This window comes from Amphiprion ocellaris, chromosome 4, assembly GCF_022539595.1.
Source record: "Amphiprion ocellaris isolate individual 3 ecotype Okinawa chromosome 4, ASM2253959v1, whole genome shotgun sequence".
Classification (NCBI taxonomy): domain Eukaryota; kingdom Metazoa; phylum Chordata; class Actinopteri; family Pomacentridae; genus Amphiprion; species Amphiprion ocellaris.
Window position 1 is genome coordinate 7,277,166 of NC_072769.1, and position 25,171 is coordinate 7,302,336.

The 25,171-nt window shown below is 38.8% G+C and overlaps 1 protein-coding gene across 3 annotated transcripts in view; it reads left to right on the forward strand.

Annotated features, from left to right (window-relative positions):
* The window catches only part of gcgrb (glucagon receptor b), a 61,747-nt gene extending 37,310 nt beyond the window's left edge, over positions 1 to 24,437 (forward strand). Inside the window, exons 2-15 of one of the 3 annotated variants that reach the window (XR_008601527.1) lie at positions 2,871 to 3,018; positions 3,145 to 3,241; positions 3,341 to 3,448; positions 7,222 to 7,310; positions 7,608 to 7,714; positions 9,426 to 9,582; positions 10,642 to 10,801; positions 13,340 to 13,400; positions 14,139 to 14,208; positions 17,470 to 17,558; positions 17,997 to 18,141; positions 21,119 to 21,160; positions 21,507 to 22,302; positions 22,416 to 24,437. Coding sequence is in view for 2 of the 3 variants with exons in the window: in XM_055010323.1 (XP_054866298.1) it covers positions 2,965 to 3,018; positions 3,145 to 3,241; positions 3,341 to 3,448; positions 7,222 to 7,310; positions 7,608 to 7,714; positions 9,426 to 9,582; positions 10,642 to 10,801; positions 13,340 to 13,400; positions 14,139 to 14,208; positions 17,470 to 17,558; positions 17,997 to 18,141; positions 21,119 to 21,160; positions 21,507 to 21,920 (1,593 nt within the window). In the remaining variant the exon portion in view is untranslated. Of the gene's footprint in view, positions 1 to 2,870; positions 3,019 to 3,144; positions 3,242 to 3,340; positions 3,449 to 7,221; positions 7,311 to 7,607; positions 7,715 to 9,425; positions 9,583 to 10,641; positions 10,802 to 13,339; positions 13,401 to 14,138; positions 14,209 to 17,469; positions 17,559 to 17,996; positions 18,142 to 21,118; positions 21,161 to 21,506 lie in introns of all 3 variants that reach the window. The other 2 variants (XM_055010324.1, XM_055010323.1) reach the window with 2 other exon arrangements.
* The last annotated feature ends 734 nt before the right edge of the window (positions 24,438 to 25,171 follow it).

The window sequence follows — 25,171 nt, forward strand, 5'->3', positions numbered from 1 at the left end:
TTGCAGCAGGTTTTTTTTTTTTTTTCTCCTTTTCGAAATCGACAAAATATTTAATTTGACCACTGGTGCCCAAACTTGCACATGACTGTAATATGTTGCAGTTCTGTGACCGAAGACATAGAAACAATACAGAAGGAATCCTCACTTAGCTGACTTCCTCTCATGAGAATGAACTGAAAGATGATCTGTCTTCTATTTGGACTGTTTTCAAGAAATCTGTAAAACCAGCAAAACTCAAGAACATGTCGGTTTATCTCAGTGCTTTCTGACTTTGAAGCTTTTCCTTATTAATCAACCTACATCCACTGGTCCCTGCTGAAGAAGCAAATGTTTAAAAATGTGTAAAAAAAAAAAATCTAGTGTCACCTTCACAAAACCCTCAGTAAATCCTCTAAAACAGCAGGATGCCACTGTTCCTTATCCTTTATTAGGGTCTGTTTTCAGTGCTGGATTAATACATATTTGGTTGGATAAACTTAAAATGATCTAAAGTGTTCGTCATAAACAAAACTGAAATCTAGGTTGATGTGTACAACTGAGCTCTATGGCAAACAGGAATAAGATAAAACAAGTTTCAACACAAATTTGGTTCATTGTTGGTTTTGATCCTTTCGTGGAGTTTAACGGCAAGAATAAACTGATTATCACCAGACCTATGTGTTAAAGGTCCCATATTGTGAAAATCAGTTTTTATTGTGTTTTATGGTTGTAACAAACTTGGGAGGTGTAAAATAAAAGATGTTAAGATATGAAGAGGTTCAAAGACCCCTACAACTAGTTACCCAATACGAATTTAACCCAGGTGCTTACAAATAATCATCCTGCTCAGAGAGCGTATTCTTCCTGAAGGGGGCGGGAACAGCAGCAGCTCACTGGTTTTCAGAGCAGAACAGTCCATTTAGAACAGCACTAAAACAAGCTGTAACACAGTCATGGTGAAATAAATCACCTTTGCAATATTTTGAGCTAAAAAACAACAACAGCTGAAGTGACATTAATTAATATGCAGAAAAGGGGTACAATATGGGAGCTTAAAAATGTAATTTTAAAAAAGGACAATTGGATGACAGTTAAGCAGCACTTGTTTTTGGAGCCAACATAAACTCTCTGTATTACCTAAGTCCATCACTGCCCATCCTCTCATTCATATTTATATTATTCACAGATAAACTCTTTTGCATATTTCATTATAAACACTGATGCAGCTAATCTTAGGACTGTGTACCAAACATGAAGCTTACATGAAATTCGCCCCATGGAAACTTGTAGACTGTCCATCTGTCCTTCTTTCTCTGCTTGTTGGGCTTTGCTGCTGTGAACTGCATGTGGTTACAAAGAGGAAGATTATCACTGTAACACAACGAGATAAAAGGAAGAAAACGCAGCAGGAGTTGCTGTTGCTGTTTGCTCTGTGGTCCTTTAAAGTTACAGGACTAATCTGCATGCTGTGATAATATGATAGGCTATTGATGCTCAGCTTACATCTTTGTCAGGTACAAAAAACACAAAAAGAAACACATACATGGCTTGAAGATGCACTTCAACAGAGACAAAGAGACTGGAATAGAATGGAATTTGAAACGTTTTAGCCAAAAATGTTTCCATGGTCAAGGTGTTTTTTGCAGAAACGTTTCAGATTTCGTTTTGTTCTCCAACTGCGTGGGTGACGACGGTCAGCTGCCACAGGAAAATCAACACGCACAAAGAATTTCATGTTGTAGATTTCATTCAAGAGTCTAAATACAGTTGTGGATGTGTAATTCTAGACCTGGGGGTGAGTGTAGACAAGGAGTCTGCAAACCTCTCCTGAGGCTCCGTGCTCTTCTCTGACCTTCTTCTGCAGCCTGGTTTTTAATCACATGCTGAACTCCAGTAACTGATGTCTTTTTGAGAAACATGTCGAAAAATATGATAGTCCTGTAAGCACAGTGCATAGCAGGCTTGCAGTGGTGACTGTTTTGTTTATATTTTGTCTTATTTCAACATGAAATCCCAGGCAGGGTAACCCTCTAAGCAGTTTCTTGGCATTTTGTTGCTTCTGTCACATTTTTACTTGCTGGGGGCTCATTTTTCACTGCATTAAAAAGTCGTGCATATCTATGGAAACAGCACAACTATAGCTAGAAGGACAGAGAACTGTTTTATCAAATCTGGATTTCTTTATTTATTTTACAACAAATGAAATAAAATTGAATCAACGTTGTGCAGCCTTAGGCCAAGTGCCTTCAGTTGTTTCCAATACTGTAAAAATGAATCCTGGCTGTACATACGACAAATATTTTTCTATACTTTAATTTTAGGTTTGTTTCCATACTTGTGCTCCATCTGCTCTGTGTGAACACTGCCTGCAATAGCTGAATAGTCATAGTTTGTCTGTTGCACTGAGGAGAGCAGATTTTTAAAAAAAATTTTTTAGTAGAATAATTTTTAAAAATTGAAATATAACAAATTTAAGCTTAAATTTGGGTAATTATATCAACAGAAATGCAATTCCCAAATGCTTACTTCAAGGACTGCAACAATTTCTTTGATTTATTTAGTTTCATGACTGATAGATGGAGTGATTTGACACTTTTCAAACCTGTTCGTGGGTTTTAATGTTAGCAGAGAAACAATTCAACCTTTTGTGTAAACACAACTTGAACTAGGTCACATATAAACAGAGGTCCTTTAGGTATCTGTTTCTTTAAAAGCTGGCACTGTGGAGACAGAATGATTTACAGCTGTGATGTGTGTGTTGTGAGAAGCAGCTGAGATCACTGACTTTTTTTTTTCTGTTTATTGATTCTTGATCCTTTCATGATTTTAAAGGAATTGTAGTTTGATGAACACACAAGCGCACTTCATCTTGTCCACATTGTGTGCTGTAGGCTGCAGGGGGAGAGAGGGCTGAGCCTGCCTCATGTGTCGGGGTTCCTCTGTGTTCCGGTCCCCACCAACCCCCATCCTCCCAGCATCAGTGGGATGTCCCAGGTGTGTCTCCTGTTGGCCTTGCTCACGCTCTGCAGCTGCATAAAGGTACAACGCCAAGCTTTCTTTTCCGTTCACACTCCCACACACAGCCCGAAACGCTTCTTTAGTACACTTCTTTAGTCCGCAAATTCAAAACGAGGAAACGGCTGCAGAAGTTCCCTCTTCCTGCAGGTCTCCTCTGCTAATTCTCTGGAGCTTGTGAAGAAGCAGTGGAGCAGCTACAGGAACCAGTGCCTGGACTACCTGAACGCCACGCCCCCTGCCACAGGTGAGCTCCTCTACTGCCAGCATGGCCTCATATTTCCAAACGATGATTCCTGACAGCTGGATCTCGGCACAGAATTTACCAGTTTGCTTCCTGCCACAGGGCTGGTGTGTAACAGGACCTTTGATTTGTACGCTTGCTGGCCAGATGGACACCCAGGATCCACAGTCAATGTCTCCTGCCCATGGTTCCTGCCATGGTACCGTAAAGGTCTGTGTGTGTGGTTTGTGATTATATCAGTGCTTCAGAATAATAGAGAGATGACTAAATCTGCAGTTTAAATTGTACAATTTTGGAGTTTGGTTTTGATTATGCTCTAATTTTGTCATGAAACAGGTATTAGTGTAATTCTTATTCAAATTTTTTCTCATTTAACTTTTAACTGGGGGCTGCACAGTAGCTCGGTGGTTGACACTTTGGCCTTGCAGCTAGATGATCCCTAGTTCGTGTCCTTCTGCATGGAGTTTGCATGTTCTCCCTGTGCATGTGTGGGTTTTCTCCAGGTACTCCGGCTTCCTCCCACAGTCCAAAAACATGCTGAGGTTAATTGGTAAATTGTCCATAGGTGTGAATGCGAGTGTGATTGTTTTTCTATATATGTAGCCCTGTGATTGGCTGGTGACCTGTCCAGGGTGTCTCCTGCACCATGTCAGCTGCGATAGGTACCAGGATTCATGGGTGCTTTTTTGTTTGTTTTAGTTTAGTTGTAGTCAAAAATGTTTAGTTTTCATCAGTGATATTTTAGTTTCATATTTGTGTTTTTGATTTTCATATGATCTATTCACCTTAAGGTCATGGCTGTTGCCCTCTTTTTACGTGGTTGCCATGGTTACATGAGGTTATTCTGATGTATGGCGGGGTTCATGGAAGAGGCTCAGTATCTGTGTCCCTCTGCTAAGCAGTGATTCAACAGATGGACTCTCCTTCGTAAAGCCAGTTATTTCCAAACTCCGGTCCGGACCGGTCCTTCTGTCCGTTCTGCTCACCTGCCATTAACACAACTACATCCTCAGTCCACTGAGGAGCAGCAGCTCATTGAGGAGATGATTCAGTCACTTTTTAATAATTTAATACATTAATATAGTTATTCAACAGTGTTTCTTTAGTTAACATCTAGAGGAGGCTTTACACAGAGGCCATCATTTAACCTGGATTTAAACGGATTCATTTTGACAGCAACGCTAGCATCACATCTACATCACATTAGATTAACGTTAGCTTACCTTTTTAGAAATGTCGACTGCTTTCTGCATGTTTGTAGTTTGTCTCAGCTGCTTTGTTGTTGCTTCTTGTGTTTTGTAAATGAGTTTAATTCACACGTCCATTTGCACTCAAGAACCACCAAATAACATCGCTGTCTGACATGTTAAAATAATGAACATAAGGAGCTCCAAAAGGTCAAACTGATGAATGTACTGAACAACAGAATTTTAAGCAGCAGAGGAAACTTTGATCAGTGTGTGATTCTACAGATGCTGCATCTCACTGAGAAACACTTTGCATTTAAAGTGATTAATTTAAAATAATCATTATGGTTTTATTTGGTGAAATAAAGAGCAAAGCATCTCATTGTAGTTCTCTTTTTGAAAAATTACTTTTTATTTGATTTTGTAATTGTTAGTGTTGATAAAATAGGTTGTCAACAAAGATTTTCTGTCATAGTGTTTGACAGAATTAACACAGATGCAAAACTTTCGAAGCTGCACTAACCCACATTTTATATTAAGACAGCATCCGATGACTTTATGTAATGTTAAAGAGTCTTTATTGAACTTTGCATTTCTACTCTTTTTTTCTTTATTTTGGTCAGTAGTTCCAAAAGAAAGTGTCAAGATTCAGAAATCATATCGAATGTAAGGATGATCAGAATTAGCATAATTAGCCCTAATTGCTCCAAAAAGATAAAAAATAATAGATGAATGCTGCTCATATGTTTATTCAGTACCACAGTTTGCACATGAAGCTTACTTTGTCTGATGTCTTCTGATACAAACTTATATAAAATTATTAGAAAATAATATTATGGCGCCCGAGTCAGCTGGGATAGACTCCAGCCCCCCCGCGACCCTAGTGAGGATTAAGCGGTGTATAGATAATGGATGGATGGATGGATGGATAATATTATGGCTGTTATGTTCTTTTCTGTTGTTGTTATGTGTAAAAATCACTCTCATCACTCTCGTCTTTCAACCTGCACCACGGGGTTGTTCAGTGACAAAAATAATGCTACGTATCCCGGCTCCATCAGTTTTAGAGTTATATAACCTGAGCTGGACATTGGTCAAATGTTTCAGCTAGAAGGTCATCAAGTTTATCCCTATCTGCCTGTGTACAGTTTGCAGATTAACCAGTAAGTCTGCAGTTATAAATTATTAATGATAACAAGAAGCTGATGTGTTTAAAGCTTGTTGCACCTAAAGAAGGACAGATGTGTTCTTAATCAAACCTATGTGACACGGTTTGGGCTCATTGTGACACTGTTGTGTTGAGATTAAAACAGCAGTTTATAGCACTTTATTTTCACAGCATCACCTGGGCATCAGAATTTAATGCAGTGCTTTTTTTGTTTTTCTATTGGAAGAATTCACTGATTATGGGGAAACAGTTTTTCTTAAACGCTCACAGCCAATAAGTCAAATTCTCAGTCATCTAGGTAATCCTTAGTAATCCTCTAAGCCTAAGTAAAAACCAGCTGGACTTCTCTTACATTATTTCTGTTATATTTATTCATGTTTCAGACACTTGACAGATTAGTGGTATATTTTTAGCAGGTTTTTTTCACATCACATGAGACTCATGAATTACCACATTCATCTTGTGACACAACAACTTGTACACTCACAGATTTTATATGAATACATGAGAATATGCCCACGTTTCCACTTCAAGAGCTATGTACAGAAAGTAGAGCTTTTTCTCAAGCACATGAAAGTGTAGCTCACTGGGTAGGCTTTGTGTCACTTGTTCACACAAGACGTCAGTTCATCTTAGAAAAAGGACGCAGTGCTCGTCTAATCACACAATATGAGTAGAACTGCTGCATGGAAAGTGCTTTGCTATGGCAACTCGCTCACGATAAGTCCTCGGCATTCAGTGGAATGAAAGAAACGTGCAGAATGTAGGTGGATGATAGAGTGCACGAATAGGGTGTGAAGGCCAAATATCAGTCGGCCATCACTCTGCCATTTACCTAAGAGTGGTGTTGAAACTTCACGATGTGTCCTGTGGAGCTTTCTGAGGTGTTTGCCTCATGACTTGCAGGACACAAGTCTGATCTGTAGTTCTGTCAGTGCAAAATCTTCATTTTCATGTACAGGTTTCCTCCAGGTGTTGTAGAGATTGTAAATAGATGTGAAGGGGAGTTTGTCTCTGTTATCTCCTGCTGACTGGTAGCCTGACAGGAGTCTGCTTTTCCAGTGTGTGAAAAGAGCTGAACAGTTCTGAGTTTACCTCTGATTGTCTGTCCAAATATGTTGTTGCATTCTGAGTGACTTTCATATGAGAACATATAGAAGTTATGAAATTATGCTGGACCCATGTTCAAAAAGTCATGCGATAAAAGACAAACGCTGCAGAGAAGCAACTAAAAAACTGCCAAAGAAGTGATGTTAAAACACTCTATGTGGTTTAAATGTTAAATGTTTTTTAAAGGTATTCTTATGGATGTTTAAGCTTTTATTTCAAATCCAAAAATGTTAGTGCATTGCTTGTTTACTTACCTGCTTATTTATTTTTGCAATCATGGGGGTGGGCATGTACCACTATATAAAGAGTGAGGGGTACACTTAAGACAGAACTTTATTAATCCCACAGTGGGGAAATTTGCAGTGTTACAGCAGTAAAGGTGGTGCAAACATTAAGTGAATTGTAGTACAACAATGAAAATATGAAAATAAACCAAAATATACATCAATAGTAGTTCTAGAAATAACAGTACGGCTTACCACTGTAATATGAAATCTCAAACATGTCTGTGTGAACAGTTCAGCAGGGTCTGGTCTACAGAGTCTGCACCGAAGACGGTAAATGGGCCAAAAAGAACACCAGTGAATGTGAGGACGACCCCGGTGAGGTGTGTGTGCATACACTACAGTGCACTTGTGTGTGATTATTTGTGCATAAAACTGTGTGCGAGTGTATGAGTTTGCCTGCTCTGGTGAACTGACCACCGCCATGCTCAAAGTGACAGATGGTTGGGTAACACTGTGACTTGCAACGTTAACTTGCCACATTCAGAGACCATTCTGCATGTACAAATCGTCCAATCTCTTGAGGATATTTTTGTTCTGTGCCAATTGTAATCTAAAGTGTCTGCTCGTGTTTGTGTTGCATGGAAGTAACTGATTCTGTCTTTCTGTTGACTCTGCAGCAGCAGTATGGCCGCATCCTCAGTCAGTTACGCATCATGTACACGGTGGGCTACTCTCTCTCACTGGGAGCTCTGCTGCTGGCCCTGGGAATCCTCATCACCTTCAGGTAGACAATATGGAAAAATGGGAGGGAAGATGGAGGGAGCAGGAGGAAAAAGAGGTAGAAAAATGAAAAGGAAAGGGAAGGATTAAATCAATAAAGGAAAGGAGAGAGAAAACTAGAGAAAGGAAAGCAAGAAGAAATAATGGAACAAAAGAGATGATAAAAGTGAAGATGTTTTATTTACTTAGATATTTTATATTAGTTATTTTAGATATTTTCTCCTTTTGTTGCTTTTCAACATCGAATTCATGGTCAATATGATCTTTTGAAAGAAGAATTTGGAAAAACGGTTCTTTAATGTCAAAATGTAAACAGATTTCTACGAAATAATGTCACTTACCCCTTTCAAGTCAATATTTGTTACATGCAGCTTTGGCCACAATTACAGCATTAGACAATGTGGAAAGGTCTTAATCAGTTTTGCACATCTGGACATTGCCATTCTTCTTTGCAAAACCGCTTAGGCTCTGTCAGGCTAGATAGGATTGTGGGTAAACAGCCCTTTTTAAGTTCAGCCACAAATTCTCCATTGGACTAATGTCTGGGCTCTGATTCGGCAACTCTAAAACATTCATTTTGTTGTCTATAATCCCATTTCTGTGCCGTTTTGACTGTATGCTTCAGGTCATTGTCTTGCTGGAAAACAAATCTTTCCCCAAATTATATTTGTCTTGCAGACTGCACCAGGTTATCCTCCAAGATTTCCATTTACTGCTTTCATTTTGCCATCTAAATTTACAAGCCTTCCAGGGCCTGCTGCAGAGAAACATTAAGTCCACAACATGATGCTGCCACCGCTGTACTTCATGATGTGGACTGTGTTGTGTTTGTGATGATGTGCAGGTGTCTGGTGCACAAAACATCTAGTCTCATGGCCAAAAAGCTCATGTTGGTCTCATCAGACCAAAGAACCTTTGTTCAGTGGACTTCGGGTTCTTCACATGCCTTCTGGTGAAATCTAATAGAGACTTAACGTGAACTTTATTTAACAACGGCTTCTTTTTTTTTGCCATTCTACCATGAAGCTTTGACTGGTAATAACAGGCAACAGTTGCTGTATGCACAGTCTCTTCAATCTCAGTTGCTGAAGATTGTACCTTCTCTAGAGGAGTCATAGGTGTCTTGGTGGCCTCCCTCACTAGTCTGTATCTTGTCACAGTTTTTGAAGATGGCATGCTCTACACAGATTTACGCATTTTTTTTATCATCACTTGTTTTACATTTTATATTTTTCAATTACTGACATTACTTTGTACAAATTGGTTGGCAAAAACTTCCAATCAGACATATTTTCTACAAGCACTGCAAATGGATAGAAGAAAGAACAAAGAAAAAAGAAAGAGAAGGAAGATTGGAATAAAGAAAGCATGGCTTAAAGAAGTAGGGGGTCAGATGACAAAATAAAACAGGCAGACAAAAAAAGGAAGTGTAAAAAAGTTTAAATGAAAGAAAAGGTGCAAAAATGCTGAACAGAAGACAAAAATGAGGCTGTAAGAAAGCACAAAGAACAAGGGATAAAGATGAAGGAAAGAGATGGATAAAGTAAAAAGGAAGATGAGAGTGAAATAGAAAAAATGCAAAGTCCACCAATGGAAAGCAAGAATACATAATACAAGGAAATCAAAGAAGGGTAGAAATAATGGCTTTGGTCTTGTGGCTGCATGTAGACTGACAAGTGAATATGACATTTCACACACTGTCACGTCTGCATTAGGAAACTCCACTGTATGAGGAACAACATCCACATGAACTTGTTTGCCTCCTTCATCCTGAGAGCGGTGTCCATCCTGGTTAAAGACGCCCTGCTGACCCTCACTCTGGACCCAAGGAGCAGCAATGACACCCAGACACAAGCCTGGGTCAGCATACCGGTCAGAGCGAAATCAAACTCAGTGTTCCTGTGCAGCTTTTTTGGAAGACTGTAATACATTTGAAGCGACATGATCACTAGAAATGTTTTTCTATTAACCGCTCCAGCTACATGGATCTTGTTAAATAATAAAAATACTGAAGTTTCTAAAAGAGGAGACACAAACCTCAGCTTTTCCTCATTTACTTTGAATATCTTGTTACTTCCTGCACTAAAATGCTGTTTAAGTTAAATTGCAAATGCAGATTAGCAAATATGAAAGTAGAAAGACAAATACAGAAATCCCTTCATACTACTTCTAACAGTATAACTTCCGCTGCAATATTTTGGACAACCGGTCAGTTTAGTGTAAATCTTCTACACTGATCACACAGGATTTACTGCTTCATAAACCACTGATAACGTATTGATTGGGTGTGTCTAGACACATCAGACCTGTGGTTAAAGAAAAAGAAAAAGACGTTGCTTTTCTCTTAAATAGTGTTTAGTGGGCCCTCTCTTCTCTCCACATCAGTGAATGTGCTGTTTTTGTGTGTAATTCCTGGAAATGGCTCTCATGAATGAGAATGTTTCTATTCAAAATGACAGTCTGTTATAGTTCCATTTCAAGAGTTCATACGGAGAAATGTGGAGTCATCAGGATAAATCGGTTCTTCTCGCTAAACTACTCCGTATTTGCACTGGAGGAATATCTCACATAAAATGAAACAAATGGCATTGTGTCTGCAGTAAACCACATTAAGGATAAGCAATGGGAAATTAAAACTGCACTGTAAATGTGATTAGTAGCTTGGAGACATTGGGATGTAGTTACTGTACTGCAATGTCATAACTTTAATTACTCTTCTGCTTAGTGGGCAAATAGGAACTCAGTGTGGATGCGAAAATCAAATATTTCATGTTCATTATGGCAATTCTTGTCCTCTAAACTGCTTTCATTGAACAGGATTTGAATATTGCAGCACTCTGACATTAAACCATATTTACAATGAGCATCGAGGACACCTTGGCTTGTTGTTTGTATCCTTGTGCAGCACTTTTGTCTTGTGTTGTGCATCAGGCTGTGACGTGGTGTCGTGGTGCCATGGTGATGATGCAGTATAGCGTAATGGCCAACAACTATTGGCTGCTGGTGGAAGGTATCTATCTGCACAGCCTCCTGGTCATCACAGTGTTCAGTGAGAAGAAGTACTTCTACATTTACCTCGCCATTGGCTGGGGTAAGAACTGAAACTGTCCACAGAGACTCACCATCACAATGTAACTGCTTTGAGATTATTAGAGAAACACACTGAGTTGTACTTTCGCTGTTTCCTGGTCAGAACTGTTGAGAACAGTAAACAGTACTTTGACCTTCAGGTAGTCTTCAGGTGTTTGTAACAGCCTCAGTCACACATCAGTGGCAAGAAATCAGTCAGGAATAGAAACGGTTAACAGGAGTGCAAATAGACTTCTGAGATTATGCACACAGACGACTGTCCTCAGGGTGAATCAGGTTATTTATATACTCGGAAGGCATCTAGTGGGCAGGTATGAAATAACAGGCTCTGGCTTTCTTTATTACTTTATTACAGTTATGTGACGATCAACGTACGTTGTCTATTTGTCTGTCCAACTGTTTGTCTGTTTGCAACATTTTTCAAATACGGACTGATGGATTTGGATGAAATTTTCAGGGAAATTCAGAAATGACATAAGGACCAAGTGATTAGGTTTTGGCAGTGATGCGGCTTATAGTCTGGATCCATGGATTTGTTAAACATTTCTGTGTCATTGTGAGATAGCAGCACTGCGTCATTGTAACTATGGCTACAAGTGAACGCTACGTCAGCTGCTGATGATCACGATTGCGATCCTACTACAAATCGACCGCTGTGGATTTGTCGGGACTTATCCATTGGAAACCATACAAGGAACAATTGATTAAATTGTGGGGGTGTCCCATCAATTCCTGTCACCCGCTATATAATTAAGTCACACGATTCATGTCCATACATAACGTACACATGCACAACACATGCCTGTGCTCAGTGCCAGGTCATTTTATTGATTACCGCCATAAATTTTTTTCAAGATTTCAGCCGTCGGAAAAGATACGACTGAGCAGCCTTGGCAGAGTACTGCGCTCTCTGAGTGCTTGTCTTGATAAAGATGGATTTATCTACCCTAACACCCACTGGTTTGTGGAGCACTGTTTTGAAGCCTAGATTTTGGAATTTAGCCTTCACTATTTTTCTCTCTTGAAACTGAGAAAACACTTTGCACAGTATACAAGGTGTAGCTTCGCCCTTAAACATACTCTGCTTTGTTGTCATTTTTACTTCAAATGGGAACATAATTTAGAATAAATATCATGTTGTGTAGAAGAAGCCTTGCAACTAGCAATACAGGCCATAAATTCATTAGTGAAATGTTCACTGATCTAATAAATCAAGTGGGAAGCAGTCATTTTCTTACTGACTTTTAAACGAGTGGATTTCTTTTTGTAATCTGAGAAGCTGCCCCCTGCTGGTCATTATAGAGAATTTCCATTTTTCCAATCTGGAGGCTACATCCATCTTTTATAAGCAGTGTATGGTGAGGAGATAAGCAACGTTGTATTCAGAGACACATTTAAAAATAAAAGAGAAGAGAAATTAATCATGCATTATTTTAACCAATATATCCTAAATTGTGTCCACATGTTTAGCAGACAGTGTGCTGAGCAATAGGCCATTATAATAATCTCAAAGGGTGAGGAACGTGATGCCAATTCTGTTAGTTTTCTGCTATAGATTGACAACATTTGAAAAAGCTTTCATATTTTTAATTGCTGAGAACATTTTCCTACTTTGAAGCACCGTCCATTTGTGTTGCATGTTGCTAAAATTCACTGCACAAGAAATACATGTGACAAAATAAATGTAAATGATACACTCTTCTCACTTTTTCTTTAAAACCTGAAACTTACACTCCATAGTTCTTTCCTGAGACACAAAAGGCTTTATACATTTAATATTTTCTTCTGCATATACACTTGTATTCCCCAAGACTTGCAGACCTTGTGTGTAAAAATCAGTAGAGTTCCCCTTTAGAGTGAAGACTATAAGAAATCTAATTTGGAACTACAACTGTATATATGACTGTAAGCATGCATAATTTATTGTGTTCTGAAATATGAAAATGAATGTAACTCCAATGATAATAAATACGATTCATTAGCCCCGAACATCTGTGGTTTATTGCATCAGATGTCTCATCTAGAGATCACAAGTTTTTCATCTTTAAATAAGCGCTAACTTTAAATAAATGCTGACTCAGTTTTCAGCCTGCTAATCTGAGATAACAAATGATTTGTATAATTATCTTCATATTGCTTTTCATGATTATGAAAATCCTCAGTGAGTGGAGAAACTGCTCATGGCCATATCACATTAATAAGTGGATCATCCAGCTGATGTTAGTGAGTCACTGTAGCCTGACCGGACTGATAATGTTCAAAGAAAAGACCAAGTTCATGAGCCGATAGGATTTTACTTTGTTTAAGCACAGAGAAAGGCAGAAATAGCTTAACAGTTTCAGTTTCAGTTCAGTGGCTAAGACAAGAACAGAAATATTTGACTTGAGATAAGTAACTTCTTTACATTCCTGATGATATGAAAACTGTGTTTTAGGAATACTGATATAATAAAGTAATGCATGTGTTAATAAAGATGCTGTTTTGCAGTCAGTGATGTACCAGGAGCATAGTGATAATCTATGACCTCTTTCATTCCTAGGTGCACCACTCATTTTCGTGTCGCCATGGATCACAGTGAAATATCTGTACGAGAACGAAGAGTGAGTTTAACAAATTTCATGAAATAAAAGACACTTTAAATGTTACAGCCTCAGACTGCATCCTGTAAACAGACAGATGACTGTATGTTTTCTTTTTGATTTCTTTATAATCAATCATATTCTCTCTCTTCTCTTCTGGCCTATTCTATTCCATCCTATTCTATACTGTCAAGACATCCACAATTATGGTGCTCAGTACTGCTTGTTTATTTATTTATTGAATCTCTTTTTCTTTTGTGTTGGTTTTCTTTTTTTAATTTCTTTTTTTTTCTTTCTGTTTTATTGATGGACAGTTAGTAGTTGGGAATAACACACCACCTTACAATCTTTAATTGCAATAGCACCACCTGTTATTTTCTATCCCTGTTCATCCTGTTCGTCCTGTTCATCCTGTCCAGTCTTTGTTTCCCCCACACATCACTGAGGTGTAGCACTGCCCTCCCTGGCTTATAATAGGGAATTCTAATAAAGAAGGTCTGCTTAGCTTTCAGGGAGGGCCGGTGATGGTCACACACATGCACTAAATATTAAAATATTTGGCTGCAAGACTAAAATATGCATCAATCTCATACAATGTTGACACCTCGTTTGTGGAGTTAAACGAGAACAAATGCAGACAAAAAAAAAAAAATCAACCATATTGCAGTGTGTTAACATGCGTTGACTTTTTGTGCAGAATCTCGGTGATAACATCAATAAGTTAGAGTGTAATTTATATTTTTGTCTGTGTGTGTCCAGGTGCTGGGAGAGGAACATGAACATGGGATACTGGTGGATCATTCGCTGTCCTATACTGTTTGCTTACCTGGTAAGACTGTTTGCATCTGTCTGTCTGTCTCTCTTGTGCTCATATTCTGACTCTGGCAGCAATGTGTTGAAGGAATAAAAGTTGAAGTCCAACATTCTGAAACAGTGACTTGGCAGATGTTGCTGTGATTAAATAGTAGCAGTTTGAAAGGCATGTTGTGTCTAAAAAAAATCCCCAAAATGAATCCGTAGAGCCAGGAACTTTGAAAATCAGCTTCCTGGTGGTCCTTGAACTCCTCACAACTAATTTTCATGTGGAAAATTAACCAAATCTTAAGTTAAAATTGTTATATTTTGTCAAAATCACTGAATTCAAGACATCTTTAAAAAATTTTTTTTTTTTTTTTTTTGCTAAAAATGAATAATTTTTGCTAACCAGATTCTGTAAAAAAAGACAAGAACAACAACAAAAAGCAGTGGCTCTGCTGTGACCAACAGATACATGACAAAAAGTTGCACTGGGGATGTAATCCACTGAAGAAATTGAGCTCTCTTGGTATTATTATTGTTTTGTTTTTTTTTTAATTTTCTAACTTACCACACCAGTACTATTATGATCTCACCTCCCACAGACTGACAGAATGACACTCATGTGTGGTCAAGTGCAGCTCTACTTATAATCATGATGTCAGTCAGGCTTTGCAGTGCTGTTAAGATTAAAAGACAATATGTAAATGCAGATTATTTACAAGGCATGAGGCAAAAATTAAGTCAGTCACGCCGAAAATTTAGTAATAAATAGTATTTTACTGATCTTGACTTGAAGTCAGTGGCAGTTCCTTATCCTTTCTATCTGATGGCCCCTTAAAAAAAACAGTGTCTAAGGTTTGACTTTGGTGAACATAACATACCAAAATAAAACCGGTATATTGTTATGATTTTCTTAATTTAGTCCTGGGTTTGGGGCTGCACGGTGGCTCAGTTGTTAGCACCGTCACCTCACAGCTAGAAGATCCCTGGTTCATGTTGTGGCCTGGGGTCTTTCTGTGTGGAGTTTGCACATGTTGTGTAACATGGATTTTCTTCGGGTTCTCCGGCTTCCTCCCACTGTCCAAAAACATTCTGTCCAGGATGTCCCCTGCCTTCACCCTAAGTCAAGACTCCATCCCCCTTGCGCTTCTAAAGAGGATTAAGCGGTGTATAGATAATGGATGGATGGACATTCGGTTTGCAAAAGCAAAAAGTGTCTCTTTTAAAGGATGTGCACAAACAGCCCCCTACTCAGAACAGATGGTTCGACCCATTTCAAACCCTCTTTCTTTGTCCAATGTAATCATCACTCAAGTGTTATTGAAACAAGCACACATTAAATTTTGTTTGGAGGTTACAGATCTCTAGTCCTAGTCCCTCAGTCCTAAAATGCTGTTCTGTTGTCATCCAGTTATGAGAAGTCTATCAAAAACCAGATTGATGATGCCCAGTTACTGACGGCTGAGAGTCTGTAAGGAAACAATGTACAGAGCAAATAGGTGTACATGAGAGCAGAGTCAGAAACTGAGCCAAAAGTTTGACGATTTGCTCATTTTGTCCATGTTTTATTTGGATAATTATCAGAGGAGATAGAGAAATCATCATTTTCTGTTGTCTTGCTTTGTTTGTCCTGCAATTGCTTGTGGGAGTCCAGAAAAATAAAAGCACTTAGATAGAACTGCTTATTTTAGTATGAATCTAATTTTGACCTCATGAAAATGGAATCTAATTAAGATTCAAAACTTAAATTTATTATGTGTGGTTTCTTATAGTGTATGACACTCCTCCTGAAAGGTTTTTGGCTGTGTTGTTTTTTTTTTTTTTTTTTTTTTTTTTTTTAACAATTTACTGTTATTTTACAGATTTCCCCTGTTTTGCTGAATTACAGATAATAACAAGTGAAATCACAGGCAACATGTATTAATTTACATGTTAATGTAACAAAAAACCCCAAGAACAAATACACAAAATTTTAAAAACTGGCCAAAACTGTAAATAATGTTCACATTGAAAATCAGCATTTTCACAACTGGGAATTTGTTCCTTTAAATTTTGTTTTTTTTTTACCGTAAAATTACACTTCTTTTTTTTACTTCATTCAAACTAGCAACAAAACATAATTATTTTACAGATATTTGCTGAAAAACTGATGTATATTAAGGATCAGAGAAGGTAAATTATTTTTAACTTATACTTTACAGATTTTCTTTGTTTTGTTAAATTCCAGATAGCATCCCATATACCATAAAAAAGCAAAATAAAAACAACAAAAAAATGGCTAAAAGTGTAACTAATGTGCATGTCAAAAATCTGTATTTTTACAAATAGTAATACATTCTTGTACAACACACACACAGACACACACACACACAGACAGTTGAGGAATTCCTCTTGTGTGTTTCCTGCTTCTTGTTCCCATAGAGACAAACGATGTCATGGGTGGACACACTTACGAGCACAATTGCTTATTAACAGTAGCCACATTTGTGACCTATGGCAGAAGCGTACGTGTACGTGCACACACTGCCAAACATTCAGAAATATCCGTTCATTTCCTGGATGGTGTAATGCAGTTGCACCGTTCTGTGCTTCATGGAAACACTGCTTTTTATTGTAATCACTGAAATAGTGGAGCAGTTGTCTAACAGACAATAAAGTCACATCAACAACAGAATCCTGCAGCTCTGCAACTGCTGTTCACACACGCATTCACTCCAAAAAAAATCTCAAACACACACACCTTCAGCCAAACACATCTTAGAGGACAACGTAGACGCTTTACCAAACTTGGAGCTCCAATAACCTGAGTGCTGTAATAATGAATGTTCTCTGTCATCAGAGAGGGTCCTGCACTAGATCACAGTGTGAGTGTGTGCTCTGTGTTGTATTACTCATGTTGTGGGGACATAAATCCCTTTACACTGTCATACTGAGGAAACCCTCATCGCTTTCGGCATCACAAAGCAAATCCTCATGTCATAAATCCCTAAAATTTATGATAAAGACTTGGTTTAAAATGTAGTGTTAATGTTGTTGTAATTAAGTTGGGTTAGAAGTTATGGTAAGTCTCCAGGAAAGAATGAAAGTCAATGTAATGTCCTGTGAAATGATGGAAACACTGCTGTGCATGTGTGGCCCTTTCAACCCCCAGAGACCACAAGCCAAGACTTAAAAGCTACAAAACAGTCCAGTTTTAGATGTTTTGGGGAATTTTTCAGTCTCTTACGTGCAATATACCAATATTTTGCATGTTTTTTGCTTCCAAGTAACTCCCTTTCTCTTCTTATTCCAGATCAACTTCTTCATTTTCATCCGAATTATCAAAATCCTGATGTCTAAACTTAGAGCTCATCAGATGAGATATACCGACTATAAGTTCAGGTGAGAAACGCAAAAAAATTTAAGACATAAGGGAACATTTGTGCAGGTTTTATATTGCAGGTTTGAAGCATTTTTTTTTGTGCTGAAAATGACACTGAGAGAGATGAGATTAAACCAGAACAGAAACACTGTAAAACCAAAAGTTCTGCATAGATAATTCTTTACAGCTGCACTTTTAAAAAAATTACAAATTAACATATAAGACTCCACATTAGATTTCAGAATGTATTTCTCCCCTGCCATGTGTTTGTAACATAATTTAAAAGTTCTTGCGCACCATAAGGCTTGAATGATCAATGTGTCTTGGACCACAAACTCTGCCGACTACTGTTTCCCACTGACATGGTGTAACTGGATATAATGAGTTGTGACAGATTTTTCCGGTGTCTTGTAATCTTTACAACTCTTCCCTGTTTCCTTTTTCCTCCTTCGCTCCAGACTGGCAAAGTCCACTCTGACGCTCATTCCCCTGCTGGGGATTCACGCCATCCTCTTCACCTTTGTCATCGATGAGTCCGTCCCTAAAGGCTCCATGCTGCGCCTCATCCGCCTCTTCTGCGATCTGCTGTTCAACTCCTTCCAGGTTCAAGCTCAACTCCACATGAAACTCTCCGTTTTTCACATTTTTACAAATCACAAACATCTAAGCATAAGTTTTTGTGCATTTTCTTTCAAAGTTTCCAGTGGCATCTTCAGTTTTCTCTCAGATCTGAATTACATTCATTCATTTTCATTTATTGCATTTATAAAGGACATAGCATTACTTTTGGGTAAATCTATATTGAGTATTTTAAATTGAACTCAACAAATAAGTATCCAGTTGTGTAGTATAAAATACCAGTCTGCAGTAAACCCCTTTACAAATAGACTAATTCTATTAATGGATGAATAGTAATTGTTTATAAACAAAACAATACATTTATCCTAATAGGTGTTTGACACTTAGAACAGAGCATAAACCTCCACTGAGTAAACATCTTTAGCCATACACTAAACACCTGTAGTGTGTCAGTAGAGTCTGCAGCTCTGAAAACATACTCCACCAAGAACACCAACTGTCATGTGTTCTTTTAGTAAAATTCACATGAACAGTAACCTGCAGCTTGTGCTGTTTGTACGGTATGCATTGCAATAAGTGTTGAAAAAAGCAGAGTTTAGAAGAGTTATCTTTCAAATCTTTGTCCTTTGCCAGGCTGTCTTCTTTGGGTAATCACTGGATACAGGCTATGGGTTGAAACCTGCCATTGGTTGCTTATTTTAGACACTTTTGTCCTGCCATTCACTTCCTGCATTTAACCATTTTTAAAAAATGTCTCATTTTACAGAGGATTTGGATTGTGCAGTGAGGCAGCCCTGCTTTTTTTCGGTGGGGAGCCCAATTTAAGAACAGTTGGCATGACTATATTTTAAGATTTGAGATTAGAATATTTCCATATCACACAAGATACGATTTTATTTAAAGACTGTCAACACTGAATGACTCAGACTGGAACAGACTCGGTGCAAGTCTTCACACCCAGATCATATTCATAGCAGTGATAATACGTGTCTCTGCTTTTGGCACTTTAGTTGCTCAGAGGATTATTTGCAAAATGCACTGGGATGCCTTTGTCACAATGTCAATTTTTTGGACAGGAAAAAGACTGGATGTCACAAAGGCTAAGTGATATCTGGGTATTTGTTGATAGTAATGAAAAGATGAAGCTTTTCCTTGTGTAGGATCAACCAGCTATAACCAACATAAAGACTGAGAAAGAGCAAGTTTCATTCATTTACAATCACAGATTGGAGACAGGGTCCACTGTGATCAACAGAGCAGAGATGTTAAATCAACATGCCAGATGTACAGCCTTGACAAAAGACACCTTCCAGGTCTGGCAAGATGGTGTGAAGTCTGTGTTACCAGGAGGAGGCCACAAGAAAGCAGACCTTCAGAGGATTCCACAGCACACACCATCAGATGAAGACACCAACCACAATGTTGACTGAGCCTAGTTTAGCCAAGTGACAGACTCAAACCCCCAGTCACCATCAGGCCTACAAAGAACTAAATGGCTGCCAGAAACACTCTGATCAACTTCTGACCCTGCAGGAAGTGGAGGTCAAAATCTTGATTACAACCTGAAAAGGATTTCACTCCCACTGACAATGCCACAAGGAACACCAGAGTCACATTAGGACAGACTGTTATTGTACCGTCTTGGATTTAACCATTCTTTACATTTACTGGTTTCAAGGAACTGTTTAACATTACCTATAATAACCATTACACCACGCACTCTCCCTAAATCTTTTAATTACTTGTTTATGTGTCAAACTGTAAGTTTAACAATGTCTGATGTTTGGTCCTTCTTTGATGCTCTGTTTACCAGGACTACAAATGCATAAATGGTGGGCCACAACACTGGACGACTTATCTGAAATTATCTGAAAGTAACTCTGTGAGGGACATCCGGACATCAGCCCTCACATACGGAGGTTGTGTCAGACCCCCTCCTGAGTTAATTACATGCAAAAGTCCTCTTTAAAAGACTATACCTGATAGCAGCACTTTGAGTCCTCCATCTTAAGGGTCCTCTTTCCGTGGAGTCCTTGAGTAAGTCCTAAGTCTTTTCTGAGAGTCCTTCTTGAGTTCTACTGACGTTCTTCAAGCCTGACTCGGAGACACCACTCTGTCCACTGGTGTTCCAACCTGCATCCACAGGCCGACCAGACCAAACATCAGCAGAAGCACAGATGCAGCATCATAACATGCATGCAAGTCCCTTTCAATCACTGAAACTTGGTGCAACTCTCTCAGTTCTCTTTTATTCGCAAAAGTAAATTCTTCCAAATTTCCAACTAGCAAACCATCAAATTAGTGACTGCTTTCAAGTGTGGTCTATTCATCCCTTCATCTTGGAACAGCACATTACACCCGAATATTGACCCCGATATTATGTTGCAATATTGTGTTCTCTTCCTTCCTTTTCCTTAACTCACATTCATGGTAATGTGAGTGTGATTGTTTGTCTATATACGTAGTCCAGTGATAGACTGGCGACCTGTCCAGGGTTTCCCCTGCCTTCGCCCTAAGTCAGCTGGGATAGACTCCAGCTCCCCAGTGACTTTAATGAGGATTAAGTGGTGTATAGCTATTGGATGGATGGACATTCATAGTGTTGCTTGTTTTATGTTGTTGTCTTGTCTTAATGTGTGTTAATAGTGTGTTGTAGTTAGTTGTTGTTATCATGTTGTTAGTTTAATAAATGTACATCAATATAAGTTCCATGCCTCCACTGTTTTGTTGTTCACATTTCACATCCCTAACTTGTATAGATTCCAGTTACAGAGCTTTTATAAAGAACTGTCAGCTTGCATAATTTCCACAATTATTCCTTAAGCTCTTCTTGACAGCGCAATAAGAGGTGCTTCTAATGGTGCGTTGTTACATTAACCTGATCTAAATTTTTCACTGGTCAACTATTAGTTAGTGTAATAATTCTGTATAAGCATTTAAACCCATTTGAGCATATACTTTCCCCACATTGTGAATGTTGTATGTCCACTTTCTGTTTCAGGGCCTGTTGGTTGCAATCCTGTACTGCTTCGTCAATAAAGAGGTGAGACAGATTTGCTTTCATGTCGACCATCTTCCTGGCTTGATTTCCCACAGTTGCTTCCTTTCGCTTTGTAGACAGGCGATATTTTTCATCATCAGTGTTTGTGCTGCCAGCTTTTATCTGTCCTTTTGTAAGTCTAAAATCTCCATCTTTGCTCGAGCTACATTTCATTCTTTTGTCTGCAAAGAAGGTCGGACACAACAGCATCCATCTGCTTAAATCTCAACTTCTAAATGCAGTTTTTGGCAGCAGACATCCGTCTAACAAAGTGCTCTGTGTCTTGTCTAATCTTCATCACTGCTGCTCTGCTCTCCAACTCTACAACTGCTATCTCATCATCTCTCAGGTGCAATCTGAGATGCTGCAAAAGTGGAAGAGGTGGAAACTGGGTAAGGACATTGACGAGGAGTACCGGCACACCCACAGCCACACGCCGCATGTCAAGACCGGCAGCATCGCCACCGGCAATCTGCCCGATCTCCACTGCAACAACGGCAGCGAGCCCAGCGGCAACTTGCTTCACCTCAACAAAGCTGACCGAGGCCCGTCCTGCTCGGCCGCCCCTGAGGAAAACCGCCAACTGGTCGTCTCCTACAGCAACGGGACGGGAAAAGGCAAACCCGCCAAGAGCAAACACATCCTGCATTTCTCTTTCCAGCCACACCGAGGCACCGCCAGCACCGCGACAGAACACGTGAGCCTGGAAGAGAGGGTGCAATACCGATCATACTCTCTGGAAGGAGAGGAAACTAATGTGTGATGACGCCATTCCCCCGTCGCGAAAGCTCTGATTGTGCTTATCGGTGTTTCAGATCAGTGTTTATTATGCACCAACAAGTCAGCTCGAGTGGAAAACGGAAATAACCTGCATGGATCATGATGTTCACTGCTGACTAACAATGCAGGAAATGCTGTTTAACCTGCATAGCTGCAAATGAGTATTTTCTGGTTTTGCGACCTTGAGGAAAAAACTTACTGACTTCAGACATCAGGAATGCTTAAATAAATTAAAATGAAACTCCAGTGGTGTTCAGTGTGTGTGTCCATATGGAGGACTGCCATTTTAACACCGACCCTGATCACAACCTTCCATCTGTCCGGCTGTTTGTGTGTCTGTTTGCAGCAGTGGACGCTTCTTTTTGGTACACAACAACCTCTCGATGTCAAAATAAGATTTTTTTTCCCTTTTCATTTATGGTCTTATGAAACTGAATGTGGACTGCAGTGTGTGTGACGCTTGATGTCTTCTTCACAGAGGGTCGGGAGATCGGCAGAACTGAGCGATTCGTTGGAGACCACAGAATCTTATGAGGAGAATCAATAGGAAGCTTTTCACTGCAGTAACTAGAGGAAGGTGAGAATGGCTCCCTAATGAAGTTCTTCTTGTGGGTGTAGATAACTATAGCTTCGACTGCAACGTTCAGCAGTGGAGGTTTGTTTTATTAGCAAATATGATGAATTTTACCTTGTTGATGCCAACGTTTGAGAGGAGAGGACTGCTACTCGATGAGGACAGAGTTAAACCAATCAATGTGGAAATCTGCATAGCAATTTTTGAGTGTGGCTCAGAAGTACCTTTGATGGACTGCATTCCGATCACATACTTAGTCTTTTTACTTTAAATACACATACATACTACAACTGCCCTTATTAAGTACATACTGTTTCATGCAGTATGCACTGAATTTGGATGTACTGCTTAATCGTAGCAATCATATTTACCTGGGACCATTGCAATCTATTGTGCGACATTAGTTGTCATCTGTCTGTGCGCTTATGATGGTTTATGCCATTATTTGTACTTGTGTGAAACTCCATGGCATATGTGACATAACTATGCAGAGGATTATGGGTCAGAATGCACAGACAAGTCGTGCTGGCTTGCATATTGCAAGCTCTAACTGGATGTATAGGACATCCTGGTATTTTTGTCATACTGCATTTGACATTTGGATACTACATCTTTTTCTGGCATGCAGTGTAGTATGGTAGTACGGATATTGGAATGCAGCCTCAGCACGATCTACAGGGTCTTTAGTTACAGCGTGAACATTGACAAAGGTTCCTAAAATCATCTGCAAGTTTCTGCGGTGGAAAACAGTCTAATGTCTGCCACAGTGAGGCTGCTTCAATGACGATGGATGTTTTTATTTTCAGATAGACTGTGCTATAATGTTTAAATTATTGTGGTTTGAATGACCAAAGCCAAACAAGAAAATAATAATATATGACAGGTTTTATATCAATTTCTTGTTTTTCTTGCTTTTCCTTTCTTTTTGTACCGACACCATCCTTGCAACGTGCATTTTTAAACATATTTTCTGATTGAATGTACAATGGAACAATATGGGTGAAAATATTTTAATGTACATATGTAATTAGAAATACATATTTTATTCATACCACCTGAATTTAATTCTTGATTTGCCTTCATGCATACTCAGAGTGAAGATCAATACATGATGCAGCGACAGGTAACTGGAGGAAAAGCAGTTTGATTTTTAGTGTTTAACTTCAGTGAAAGTTACTCCAGATCACTGTCATCACACTGTTTTTCTTCATTGTTCATCTAGCACCACATTTATTTTAATGATACAGTATTCTTCAGAAAGAAGATATGTGCACCCAATATACAGTATATACAGATGGCAGAAGTTGTTTTATATGACGAGGAAGGTTTAGTATTTAGTAGGATGTGTGACTAATACTTTGTGTTGTACTGAACAGCCCATTAACAAAGGAGGAATGACTTGTTTTATTTTTTTTCTCCTGCAAATAGGATCAGCATTCATACCTTCTGATTCAGAGTAAACGGTGCCATGCAGAACCTCTTTTTGTGTTTTAGGAAATAAGAAATTAACTGGAGCCAGCAACAGTTTTCACAAAGAGATCCATAATTGACTTTTTTTTTTAAATCAAGAACTGAGAAGACCTATTATACCTGAAGTGAATGAGAGTGTGCTGTGCATTGTAAATACTGATAAAAGAGAGTAATATAAAGACAGGTGGGTGAGGGGGGCATATTGTTCTGTGTTTTTGCTTTCAGTGCAGGTGATGAAATATGAAAATATGACTAACTATTGTGAGAAAAGTCTCCTGTTTCACAAAACATGATTGTAAAGATCAGATCCTGTCTTTCTACTGAAACTATTGCTGTCAGAAGGAGCCTAAAGCAAACAATGTCAGTGAGAGAAAGCAAGATGTTTTGTATAAAAGCCAAAATTACTGTATCTCATATGTCTCTGTGGATCCAATTAAAAAGAATTCTTTCAGCAAAGACAGTCTCAGTATATATTATGTGTTTTGGATAGTTCATTCCTTTTAACTGCCATTTGTAGCACACTGCCCAGGAGCTAATATACTGTACATTCCTCAAGTTTGTGATATTAAAGTTAAGAAAAAAAATGTACTTGAAAAACATTTTCTGGTGCTTTGCTGCAGAAATGTTCAGGTTCTGTAGCCTTAGCTAAAAAATGACACATATTAGGCAAATGAATCAAATAAATTCTTCCGTGTGTGCACATGCATGCATGTATATTATTGCACAGTTATTTATCCTGTACAAAGCCAATCGGTGAAGTTATCATCAAGCAAGTTTCCACTGGAGATTCCGACAACATGAAATTATTATGACTCAACTGGGTGTTGTTGCGCGGAAAGTAATAAGATGTCAGCAGATGAATTATGTATTAGGAAGGTGCACATGTCCAGTAATGTGTGTTCTTGTCGGTAACTGATCTAGGAATCGCTCTGAAAACATCTCCCTACCCATGTACATTTACATATTACAGAGAACAGAAACCACTGGAGGTAGCTCATTGATTTGGTAGAATAAAGCCAGCCAAGAATATGAGCTTATGCTGGTTCACAGTGCCTCTCAGGGGAATTAACTGACTTTTACCGTATCTAAGGACAGCACACTCTGACTATAGGTGCACTGAAGTACACTGGAAATAAAAGGTTCAGAGAGGTTTATTTAACCTGAACATGGAAATAATTCAGGTCTCCAGC